Source organism: Ambystoma mexicanum, chromosome 6p (assembly GCF_040938575.1).
Source record: "Ambystoma mexicanum isolate Mex_15411 chromosome 6p, UKY_AmexF1_1, whole genome shotgun sequence".
NCBI lineage: Eukaryota > Metazoa > Chordata > Amphibia > Caudata > Ambystomatidae > Ambystoma > Ambystoma mexicanum.
The window spans coordinates 801,647,228-801,660,475 of record NC_090935.1 but is presented as its reverse complement, the minus strand read 5'-3'; the positions used below and the strand labels follow the sequence as shown (position 1 = coordinate 801,660,475).

Below are 13,248 nucleotides of genomic sequence, written 5' to 3'. Positions count from 1 at the left end.
TACATATTTAAATCAGTAGATGGTGGACTATGCATATCATGGGTCTCAAACACTGGTACAATCTGCAAAAAATGGTTACAGGTATATAACTTTTCCTTTATGTTATTGGGCATTTGTATAACGCCTTTTAGCATTGTTATGATTCGAAAGTTCTGTGGCTTGAGCGCCCTTGGGAACTGCAGACCAGGTCAGTTGAGAGAGTAGTGTAATAAAACGTGCTTGGGTGCACTCTGTATGTATGCAGCCAGTGTGCAATAGGTGATGTGTAGCTGCATGCAAGTGCTAGGCGTGATGCAGTGGTTATGTAAGATCAGTGGAATGTGTGCAGTAAGACCGGTGAACTATGGTATCTGCATTCTGGAGTTTGTGAATGAGACTGTGTGCAGTTAGGTCGATTTTGAGGGATATAGCTGCATTCTGAAGACTGTTGAGGTGAGCGTGGAGGTGTGTAAGTATGTGTGCAGCTAGGCCAAATTAATCTGGGGGTGTAGCTGCAGTCTATTGTTTGTTAGTTTAGAGGCAAGAGTTTGCATAGTGGTGTGCTTGTGTGTTTTCCACTTATGAACTAAGGTAGGATCTGTGCTGCAACGTGAAAGTGGAAAACATGTTTGCCAATCTCCAAAAGACTGGCTGCACATTTTTTAAGATTACTCTTAAGTAGTTAATTACCAGTAAATGACTTTCCTACTGTTGTTTTTGCTTTGGAATCACTGTTTTGTAAGTGAAAATATCAAATGGTCCCATTCATATTTTTTTTTTTTTTTTTGTAACTTGTAACAGCATGGTGATCAGAACTGTGGCAGCAGTGCCAGTGCTCATGTTCGAAATCCAGGTAAAAGATTACATTTGTGAAATTATATATTAAAAGAAAGAATGAAATGGATATTTGTTTACTGCATGGGAATAAGCTTTCTTGGGGCACTTGTGAAACCAAGAGTAACCTAATCAGGTACAACTAGCAAAGATTGTTTTAATCGGAACACACACACGTCCTATTCCATTTCACTTGTTGCTGTGTGAATTTTATGAATTTGATCATTGTTGTATAAGGTTTACGTTCCCTTCTCAATGTCATCATATTGTGATATAGCTCTGCAGATCTTCTGCTCCAGTCCCTGCTATTCATTTGCTGGAAAATGCAGAGAGGCTGAGGCAAAACATTACACTCCTGGATTGTTTTTTGGACTGATTTTGCAATAATAAGCATGCATTACTTCGCTGCAGGCACTGCAACGCATCGGCACAGAGGCAGGCGCTTAGGCCTCTCTTGGACCAAACTTGCAAAGTCTCTGGCACTGATATTACCACTGTATGCTGGATTCCTTCCTTCCACAGATTCCCCATCTTAGAAATATCCTCTAGTTGCAAGTCTGGGCTTGGAAACATGTTCATCCTATGGGGGGGGTGCAATACAGCTCCATATTGTAGTTTGGTGTTGTTGGATGCCCATGTCTATGGATGTGACGTCATGGGTGATCTATATGGAGCCAGCTGAGCCGTATCCCCTCAGTTGCTTTCCTCACATGCTCAGAATGCCGATTAATGAAACATACCACTAACTTCAAACTAATATGACCTTCCGCATACCCCCACTGAAGACCTCCTGTTCCAACTCCTGCAAAGAACTGCAGACCGACAAATGCACATGTACCCTTGTGAAGTAAATATGCTGAGGCGAGTATCAAACTTTGTGGGGGCGTAATGCAACCTACGCCAAGTGATTGCCAAAGGTTAGTCAAAACGTGTAAATATCCTTTCATAAGTGTGTTTAAAAGATTTGGAAAAATTAAAATGACAACTCTGGCCACCTGAGCATGGTACAAGCACACTGATTAGACACATAGTTCTCAAAAACATCAATACTGAAATGTCCCAAAAACATTTGCCCAAACCACTATAGGTCAGTTGGAAACAAATAAAACAATTACAAGTTTGTTGGCACTAATAGATGCATTTTACTACCAGTGGTTAGTGAGTGGCCTTCAAGAAGAAAACTTTTGTGAGGGTGGTGTGGGAAACCTGAGGACCTCTTCACACCTACTCCCATTGGGTCCTTTTCTCAGGTGACCAGGGAAAGGCCATCGCTTTTGGATCCTAACCCCTAACCTGTGGAGGCTCTCAATGGCCTATGGGACGATCAAGATGTATCGCATAGATCTCATTATTGGAGACTCTTAGACCGGCCAGACCCCACCCGGCTGCTGTTGAAGTAGCTAGGATAATGTTTGAGCTTGGCTTAAGATCATGCAATGGGAGAATGTTACCTAATAAGCAGAGGGATTTTACTTTTGTTAGCCACCAGGGAAGTTCTCGTATCGATTACATTGCAATTAGTATGCTGCATTGTTCTAGGGTTGTTAGTATGAAGGTGATAGTACTCGGTGAAAGCGATCTTTATCCGCTATGCTGTACTGTTTGTTTGGATAAACCTGGGAGTAATAATCAGCTGGGTCTGAGGGCTTGGAGTCACATTATGGTCTCAGGCCTAGCTAGGAGGGCAATAAAGTGGGCCTCTCTTAACCTCCACCTGACTAAACCTAGAATATACGAATGTATAGTTGAGCATATTGTGGGAATATGCTTGAGCCAAGAAACACCTAGTGAAGTAATAGAGTTGTATAGGAATATGACAGAGGTCCTATGCTCTTTTTTTTTTTTTTTTTTACTAAACTAATTGGGAATGTGAAACACGGGCTGTGCAACCGGGGTTGGTTCGATGAGGACTGTACAACGGCTAAGAATTAACTCTTAAAATATTTTAAAAAGGGAGCAAATATTGAGACATTTAAGGTACCTAAGGGTTACCTATAAGGCAGTGCTGGAAAAGAAAAAGGCTGCGTTCAACAAGATTAAATGGGATGACTTCCTAACCTCCTGTAGAAATGGAGACCAGATCAACTTCTGGAGATCTGTAGCGGGGAAGACAATAGGGCAGGTGACCGGCTGCCATGTTCAATACCTCAATTTGCCTGGTTTGAGTATTTTAGTTCATTGTACAAAGTTGGGCATGCAGATATATCGAATCTATTGTTGCATGACACTAATGGGGGAGTCGGAGCAGACACAACCTCCTTCTCGATTAAGGAAGTGAAGGAGGCATTGGAGAGCTTAAGCGGTGGTAAATCCCTGGGTCCAGATGAGTTGCCGATAGATGTATTTAGGGATGAGCCCCAGGTGTGGGTGCCCATGTTAAAGCGGGTGTTTTTATTGCCATCACAGGGAATGTGCTGCATTCTTGGCGCAGTGCAATAATAGTGCCCATCTACAAAATGGGGGACCACAAGTCGCCTTGCAACTATAGACCCAGATCTCTACTTGATGCCCCAGGTAAGTTTTATGCAAAAGTAGTGACTGTACGACTTCAAAAATGGTCTATCGAGAGTTGCATCCTGAATCGCCTCCCAGCAGGGTTTCTCCCGGGTATTAGCACCAGAGAGCAGTGTGTACGCTTGAATGCCATTATCTCTTAAGTATGTACGGGGGGGAAAACCCAGGGTTTATGCAATTTTTCTGGATCTACGAACAGCATTTGACAGCGTCTGTCGTACTAAGCTATGGCATATATTGAGAGAAAAGGGAATCCCTGCAGATCTTTTAGAAAACATCCAAACCCTTTACTGTCATAATATGGCTGCTGTGAGGTGGGGGATGAATGGTGAAGCCACTGATTACTTTGTTGTAGAGAAGGGGGTACGGCAGGGGTGTGTGCTGGCCCCCAGCCTGTTTTGCCTATACATTAATGTCTTCATAGAGGCATTGCTGGTGGCATTTTAGACCCCCCAAAGTTGGGGGGTGGGGGGACAGATTTCCGTCACTCTTCTATGCAGATGATGGGGTCCTCCTATCCACAACCCTGAGGGGGCTAAAACATAACTTAGAAATTCTTACAGAGAAGTCTCGAACTGTTTGTCACTTAATCTCAAGAAGACCAAGTTGATGGTCTTTGGTAGAAGAAACCATAAGAAACTCAAACTAACCATCTTGGTAGGTGACTATGTGCTGGAACATGGAGTAGAACTCTGGGGTCACTGTGCCTCAGCTGACCTGAGGTCGGTGGAAATGGCTTCCTACGGAGCCTTCCAATGCAGCCCAAGGGAGCCCCGATGGCAAGTTTAAGGTGGGAGTGTGCCCTAAAACCCATTGGGGGAGTTATAGCCATGAAGCCACTTATGTACTGGGCAAGGCTCTGTAGCTCCCCAGAACTTGCGAAATACTGTGAGGCAATGCTTAATTTGACAGGCACTGTGGGTATGAGCCATATGCCTGGGGTAGGATTTATTAAGTGTGGCTTACAGAAGTTTGGTATGGGGCTTTTTTGGACTAGCCCGGAGAGCTTAACCCTAAGGGACAAAGCTGGATTAAGGAATAAGTGTAATGAGGCCATAATTAATCAGGTGAGAATCTCATGTGAGGTTTTAAGCACTGGTACACTGTATAGATCACTGAAACAGGTTTATGGTTTTGAACCTTATCTCGATTTGGTAACTCCTATTTTTGCCCAATGCTTATGTATCAAACTATGCACCAACACTCTCAAACTGGCAAGTCACACAGCAAGGTGGGCTCCGAGCCCTGAGTTGGGCTGCAAGGTCTGTGGCAATTGTGAGGAGGTTATGGGTTATTTTGCCCAGGATAGTTACGGCTGAGAAAGTGTTACCTGCTCCCAGTATTTCACATGAAGGGTATTAAATCATCTAGCGAGGCTGTGTCCTTGTGTAAAAATTCTACAGGTCTGAATTTGGGATATTATATTGCAAAATGTATACACAGAGCCTGGCTGTATAGGGACAATTATTCACACTGGCTATGTAAAGGGACTGGACGGTGAATTTTATACTACCCTTGTATCATGGTTTCCACTATCTGTAATTCTAACGATTTTTTTGAGCTAACGAGTTTCTGCAGAATGCAGAGGGATGGGTTGGTAAGCTCTGTCCCCATTACTGATTAATTTGTATTCTCTTGGACCATGGTTTTTACTAATTGGAATTGTATCTGTTTTAAATAATGTGACTCAATGAATATGTATATAATGTTATGTATGTGATCGTTTTTATGCTTTTATGGCTTTCAGCCGAATAGTTATGTTCAACACACATATATATTTGTTATATTTTCTGTGTTTTTCTCTGGTCTTCAGTGAAATGTACCACTATGATTTGTTTGCGGTAAATTGACTGGGTACCCCGCCAACCTACAGCGAGTTTCGCAGAAGGCGCGCGTGGCATTGTGCGTGGAGCCGAATAACAACCAGAGAACCAAGAGAGAGAACGCCTGGAGGAGTCCCAGAGGAGCGGTTAGTGCATTGAAGGGATCACTCGTACCGCAGCGCTCCTGGGACTACTGCTGGGGCATATGGTAACGCCGGATGAACTGAAACAAGTGTGCAAGAATTGGTGAGCCCAAAGTGAGGGGTTTTTGACCACCACAAACAAACGCTGAACTAAAAGAAAAGGAACACGATTAGAAAGCAAGCATTTGTAAATACCGAACTAAAGAAAAGCTTTGATAAGCCAACCCTTGAAATGAAAGCATGTGTGAAACGCATGTAATGAACACTTAAACACAAAATATGAATCTTTGTGGAGAAAATGAAAAGCAAGTGATGAGCACTTATGCATCCTTATGAATAAAATTAAAAACAAAGTGCTGAGCACTTATGAAGATAGCAAAAGCAAGGTGGTGGAAGAGAGTGAGCACCTTGGAGTAAGTTGTGTGGAAGAACACACTGTGGCAAAGCCAAAAGACTGGCCAGGAGAATTCAGAGTAAATGCAAACCAAAGCACAGATGCAGAGAAATGGAAACCTGTGTGGGCAAGAAGCCTAGGGTTATCGGTTGCGTGACCTGTAATGGGTGGACCGACAACTACGCCTAGACCGAGGATACCCTGTCTGGAAAGGCCAAGGAAAGTAAAGATAAAGAATGTCCACTTGTGAATAAGATTGCTGAAATTAATGTGAAAGATAGAAGTCTGTATCTACTGAACCTTTAAGGATTATAAAGTTGACCTGGACTGGTTTACAGAATTAAGAGACTTGAACTGACTGAGTATACAAGTTGGAAGATCTGGCATCTTGGGGAAAGGGAAACTCGAGACATTGTGAACTGTGTTACCGCCTTAGGGAAGGAAACCTTGAGGTCCTTTTGTAACTGTGTTGTCTTCTTGGGGAAGGGAACCCCAAGGCTTTTTGGAACTGCTTTGAACTTAGGGAAGGGGAGCTGGAAAGTAAGCTCAGAACTTTATTTGGAACATTATTTATTTTGTTGCTGACTGTGAAGACTGGAGGGGGGTGCCTGTACTTCCGCTCTCTATATGGTAGAGGAGAGGCACAGAGAACCCCAGCCAAGATTCTCTATTATTGGTAGCGTAGTCGAGCAATCAAGGTCTAGCTTCTCAGGAGGTGATGCAGGCTGGTTCTTAAGTACAGTGTAATCCCCGAACCCCCACAAAGGAATGTCCACACACTGTATTACTGAGAACACAGTCTTTATATAATTAATATTCAAAGGTATGTACACGATCACAATAACGCACTTTGTACTCGGAAATCAACAATGGTAAATATATACAATTCTAAAGTGGTACCACCAATGTTATCAAATCTCATTAAAGTGCATCAACTGTACGGTTAAAATGTCACACAGATCAATAACGAGGAAACCAGCAATAGAGATAGGAAGGAACGTAAGATGGTTGAAACAATAGGCCGAATGCTGGCCTCTACCGATAGACACAGTTCTGTGTGGATATCCCCCCCACCTGGGCAACCTGTAAAATAAAGATATATAGCACAAGCCCAGTCCATATATTGTTCAATAGCCTTATTTCCTCCTATATTGTTTTACCCCCCCAATGTACCTGGTGGAGTAGAGTTCTTCGAAGACGCGTCGAAGGATCCTTCTTGAGTGACTCCCTTTAAAGCAGGAGCCACGGATCGTCGAGAGGCGTCGAAGATGTTGAACTTGTCGTCGTCGGCGATGAGAAGTTCAAAGGTGCCGAGACCCCGATGTCGATCCAGGCGGTGCTCGTAAGCGACGTCCTGCGAGGATGAGGTGTGCAGGGCACCTTGGCAATAGATTGTTCAGGACCGCAAAGAGTTTCAGAAGTGCTTTGGCCCAATGAGGGCGTCGAGTCGTCGAAGTCTTTGTGGCCTTCAGGTGGCGGAAAACCCACCGGCGGATTCTCCTCGGCACGTTGGTCGTCCTCGACTTTCTCCGGCGGGACAAAGCGGTCGATGTTGCGGACAAGGGAGTCCTTGGATTCCAATTTTCTTAGGCAAAGGAGCGGGCGGCTCCGGTCGGTGGCGGCACGGCGTCAAGCGGTCCCCACAGCTGGGCAGCACAACTTCGACGGGCCTCCAGCGGTTACACAAACCTGCGAACCCTGGTTGACGGCAATAGACTTCGACAGCAGCGAAATCCTGGTGCTTTGCTTCGTTCTCCTCAGCGGTCCCGTCTCGGGTCGGCAGCCTTTTGAGGGGCTGACTTCCAGGGAGCTTCGGCGAAGGTTAGCGGTGCTCGATGGTCCCTCGGAGCACGGGAAGAGGGCGCCTTACCAGGTCCTCTCTCGGATCAGTCTTCGACGAGTTTGGCAGCTTTCAGATTAGGTCGAAGCAAATGCAACAGCAAGTCTTCGTCTTCCAGCTGGGCGTCGAGGATCAGCAGTTCCAGTTACTCTTAAAGTGTAGACACAGCTTCTGAACAATTTCCAGGGGTGAGAGGTCCCCAGATATACTATCTTGTCTCTCATCCACACTGCTGGGTCACTCTCAGCAGCCAATCATACAGAAGGGCATTCATGCAGTCAGTCAGCCAATCGGGCACACAGTGCATTCAGGCCATCCTCCTCCCTATCAGACACTCACAACAAGGAATGTGGATTGGGACGAGTACCCAGCCATTCAACACTACACACTGCATTCAGGCAAGTTTCGGGCAGGGCTGTGTCAGTCTTTGTCTCTCATGCCAGAAACCAGACAGCCACAACAAGAAGTGCATATTGGTCACACACTCCATTCACCCAGATCCCACCCACAGGGCGTACCCACAACATAAGTCACTGGGAAGGCTCCAGTCAGTCTGGACCGGACTTCACAACAACACCATATATGGAACTTCCACCCAACAGCCAGTCAGGAGGAAGGGACAGAGTCAGGGCTTCCCAGGACTTTGGGAAAACAAGGTACCAGGTAATAGAAAGCAAGAGGCCACAAGGGCCATCTTGCTTTCCATCAGGAATCAACTGATTCCAATGGCAGGGCCTGGGTACCCCAAAATGGAGGATACTCGGCGCACCTGTCAAATTCAGCATGGAGCTGCCACCAGCCCATACCCTGCTCTGCGGGCCACCCACAGGTGCCCAAAAACATACACTAGGGGCACAGGGTTGTACCCCCCACCCATGGGTGCCGTAAGGGTATCCCATGGGTCTGTTCACCAAACCAAAAGAGTGAGAGCTGCACCGCCAGGAGTCCCACATGAACTCCTGCGTGGAAAATATGACAGAACACACGATAAAAAGGCACTAAAGGACAAGGATACGGAGGCCCTGTCCCTACGATGCATTTCCAGCATCACACTGACATCCCCACACATTGTTTAGTTTAGTTATGAGGGCAAGCATAGATTCTTGACAGACAGACTTTTAAGTTGAATTTACTGACTCAAACTATCCTTACTTTCATTAGGTAGGGAAATCCCACCTTAGGATGGGGCAAGTTCGGCCTTACACCATCCTGACCTTTAACAAAATAAAGATATTTTGTTTGAACCTTGAATCTGTTGTCTGTGTCTTGCTTCATGATGCCTTCAGAGGGCGGTCATGGAGATTTCTCCAATTTGAGAAATTGAGCAAACAAGATTGATCACTCAAAAAAAAAAGCACGCACAAGTTAGGCACACAACCAATTTGGCATGAATGTGGGAGAAGGTTCTCCCAATTAGATCGAAATGGTTGGAAGGTCTTTGCTATAACTGGGTAGAATGTGTGCTTGAGGCGTATTTTGAAAGTAGAAATAATATTTCTCATGGCTTCACTCTATTCTACACAGTCCTTTTGAAGATATGTAGGAGAGCATGAAATGTTCCCCAGGCTGTGTCAGATTTTCAGTGACAGGTGGCCGTCTTGGATCTGGCTCAGGGCTTGCCAGTGCTTTTGCCCATCGAGTGGGCTTTGCAGGACTATTCCTGCCCCCTTCCTTCTGGAAGCGGCAGCGGATCCTACAGTGCAGGGTTTTGGTCCCCACAGGGGTACATTTACTCCCTACAGCTACAAGCACCAATCTCCTCAGCCCTTTGACCGGAGGCAGAGGCACAGCACCTCGGAAGGCAGGGCTCCTATGGATCCGGCGGCTAGTGAGGACGGCCTCTTCAAACGCTTCTTCTTCCTCATGCGTTCCCCTTAGACGAAGGGGCTCCTGAAGGTCATTGTGAAGGAGGTTATCCCCTAGGTGGTGTCACCTCTCACCCCCTCCCCTGGGGACTCCTCTGACTTTCCCCATGCCGGTCTCTCATCCGGTTCAGCCCCTACCGGTAGTGCTGACCCTTCCTCCTCCTCCTGTACCACCAACGCTAAGGACGACGCCCAGGATGATGTCTTGGCCGTCCCCCTTCCTGAGGAAGCCCGCCAGGAGTTGGGTGTGCTTGTAGAGGTCTTGGAGAAACGCACACAACCTGGTCTAGCATTCCACTCTAGAAGGATGTGCTGCAGGTGGCGCAATGAAGTCCGGAAGAAATCCCAGGCCAATGCCCAGAAGAACAAGAAGTTGGACAGCAGGTTTAGGCTGACTGGCAGGGAGCCAATCCTCCTTGCCTCCCACCTGCAGTCCCATTCCTCTGTGGTGGCCGGAGCCACCTCCAGTTGCCTCTCCAAGGAGGACAAAGTCCTTGAGTCCATGGAAAAGCACTATCTCAGGACTGCATCTGCGGCAGGCCAATGTAGACGCCCTTTTAGCCACGGATAACTAGAAGCTGTGGCGGGAGCTCAGAGAATTCCTGTCTGACCTCCCTTTGGACAAACAAGGCCAGTCTGGCAGATGCCCGGGCAATTGCGCAGGACCTCATGGAGTCTTCGGTCTCCTACATTGACACAGCCAGCAGAGGGCTGTGTCTTGGGATTGTGATGAGAAGGACTGGCTGGATGCACGCCACCAAGTTTTCATCTATTATGCAGGAGCGGATCCTAGATCTGCCCTTCGAGGACATGGACCTTTTTAATTTGTTCACCGATGATGAAATGACGAAGAAGAAAACCTCCACTCAAACCGCCAAGTCCTTGGCCATACTGACAAATCCGGGTCCGAAATACTTTCCTCAATCCCAGAGTAGTACTGAGTTCAAACTCTGAACCTTCTCCGGATTCAAGGGTTTCATAGACCACAGTAAGCAGAGACCCGACGGATCGCCCAGCGACAACAGAAGGAAGCAGCAGAGGATGTGGCTTGGGTTTTTCCACACCCTCCTCCTCTGGCTCTGACATCAAGAAGCAATGACATCAGAGTCGGGAAACACAGTTTGCCCGTGGGGGGCTGTTTGGCTCGGTTCCAGGACACCTGCAAGCGTCTTTTCAGCAACCTGTGGATCCTATCCCTAGTCTCCACGGGCTTCAGCCTTCCTCTTCCTCTGCCATCCTCTCCTCCTCTTCGTTAGATCGGGTCCCTGGCTCTTTTTTTTTAACGGGAGGTGCTTTCGCTCTTGGAGATGCAGGCGATGGAACCGGTTCCTCTTGTAGGCAGGGGCTTCGGTTGCTATTCCAGGATTTTTGCGGTACCCAGGAACTACCAGGCTGGCCTGAGGGTAGTCCTGGACCTGTCATTTCTAAAGCTGTCTTCATCTGTAACGCTTCAAGATGATTACTCCCGTGCACATAGCTGAGTCTCTGGGGACTGGATGTGTTCCTTGGTGCTTAAGGATGCGTACCTGCATGTACCCATATATCAACCGCATCAGAAGTTTCTGCTATTCACGATTGTCGTACTACTTCAGTACAAAGTGCTGCCGTTCGGCCTGAGCTCAGTCCCTTGTGTCTTCACGAAGTTGATGAATGCAGTGGCGGGCCTTCTCCGCCTGGAGGGCTATCATCCATACCCTTATCTGGACGACTGGTCAGGGTGGGGTCACCCAAGGGGGTGGTGCGCTCCTGCCAGAGATTGGCGGATACCTTTTTATCAGCTGAGATTTTCCCTCAACCGAAGGAAGTTGCCGTTATGCCTGTCTCAGGAACTGGTGTTCCCCACGCCCGAGAGGCTTATGTCCCTAATAAAAGGCGGTGGTGCGTTTTCTGGCCAACTCGACCACCTCGGCATGGTGGTTCCAGCACGACTGACTGCTCTCTTTCAGGCTGGTGGGCTACTCTGGAAGGCTATAAGATTCAGGGCGCATGGTCCAGGAAAGAAGCCCTCCTACATATCACTCAGTGGTCCTGGCCCTCGAGGCTTTTTTGCCCCTAATCGGGGAGGAGTCGATACTGGGTAGGGCAGACATTTCTACTACAATGTTTTACCTGAACAAGCAGAGTGGCCAATGTTCCCCCCTCCTCTGCATGGAGTCGGTTTCGATCTGGGAATGGGCCCTCACAGAGAGGATTTGGATTTCTGCAACCCACCTGCCAGGGGACAGCAATGCAGAAGCGGATCAGCTGAGTCGCTTGGGGTTCAACACCTATGAGTGGGAGTTGCACAACGACTCCTTGTTGCCCCTGATCCAGCACTGGGGGTTCGTGGACCTGGACTTGTTCGTCTCTCTAAATGCCAAGTGCCCCCAGTATAAAAAAGAAAATGGACTAGGTTCTGCCATTGAGCTCGCAACAAGGGTCTGGACCCTGTCACCTGTCCTGGATGACGTTCTGGCCTTTCAGCACACCTGGCTAGTTCTGGAGTTCAGGTGGACACTTGCTGCACTTATTTGGTGGCCATCGAGGCTTACATGAATTCCCCTGCGCATTTGTTTTCGGCAGCCAACCTGGTGGTTAAAGCACACCTTAAGGGGTCGCCTAGGCTTTTCCTTCAGTGCATAGGCTGCACCTGGTCTGGGACCTCAATGTGTTTTTTGCATCTTTGCAACGCAAGCCTTTTGAGCCGATGGCCCCTGTGGACATCTGCTTGGTGACACTGAAGACTGTTTTGTTGGTGGCTCTCACCTCTGCCCACAGGGTTAGTGAGCTGCAGGCGTTGTCTTCGTGCAAGCCCTTCACCACACTTCACAATGACAAGGTCATCTTGCACACTCACCCTCACTTCTTGACCAAGGTGGTCTCTGTTCCATCTGAATCATGATATCTGCCTGCTGGTGTTCTTCCCGGACCCACAGTCGGAGGCAGAGAGGGTGCTACATTCGTTGGACCTCAAGAGAGTTCTCAAGTTTAATCTCTCTCGGACAAAATCCTTCAGGAAGTCCGAGGCACTGTTTGTAACTTTTGGGGGCTACTCCCCGGCTCTTAGGTGTCCAAGGCTTCCATTGTCCATTGGATGTTCCAGGCCATTTCAGAGGCCTACACGGCCATGGGCAACTCTGTTCCTGAGGGGATTCACGCCCATTCGGTCAGAGCGAAGGCCACGGCAGTCGCGTTTCAGAGACATGCTTTTTGGGATGTAATTAGCAAGGCAGCCACTTGTGGGACCACTCAGTCGGCCTTCTGTAAATACTATTCACTGGACACCAGCTCCAGGCGTGATAGAGTTTGGTCAGGCGGTTCTGAAGAACCTCTTCGCTTCATCCTAGATATGGGGCATGTTGTCACAGCTCCACGCTATGTTCTTGTTCGGTGGAATCAGCCACAAGGATGGAGGAAAGGGGACGGGACGTATGAGTAACTCCTCCTCGGTCTGGTGAATTATTTAGGTTCTCAACCTTGGTGTATTGAGGCAATTTGTTGAGTTTCTTAAGCCCTGCGGTGCAAATAACATGCCCTTTCAAAAGAACATTACAGGAGCAGTGGAGTACTTTGGGATAGCGGTATTGTCGTTCTTCAAAGTTCACCATGACCTTACCGATATCAGGTAGCAGTACCCGACAGAGGAAATTCTACTCCCATTTAATGCTGCAGTTACTGACTCAGTCATGGATGTGTAGCTCAAGCATCCCTCCGATTTATTTTGTACAAGCGCTTGGCCATGAAACAACATCCTACTCATTGTGACCCGGCATTCCTCTCAACCTGCCTTATTCCTGAAACCATGGTAGTCGAGGTTTCTACTGTAGGGCCAATGTCATGATTAGTAACCATTTTATTCCTTCTTCAAAATAAAAAG

General features: G+C 47.4%; 1 protein-coding gene across 1 annotated transcript in view; it reads left to right on the top strand.

The window, feature by feature from the left end:
• The window catches only part of CHD1 (chromodomain helicase DNA binding protein 1), a 2,212,767-nt gene that overhangs the window by 2,159,268 nt on the left and 40,251 nt on the right, over positions 1-13,248 (top strand). Inside the window, exon 35 of the mRNA XM_069625454.1 lies at positions 781-832. Within this exon, the coding sequence (XP_069481555.1) occupies positions 781-832 (52 nt within the window). The remainder of the gene's footprint in view (positions 1-780; positions 833-13,248) is intronic.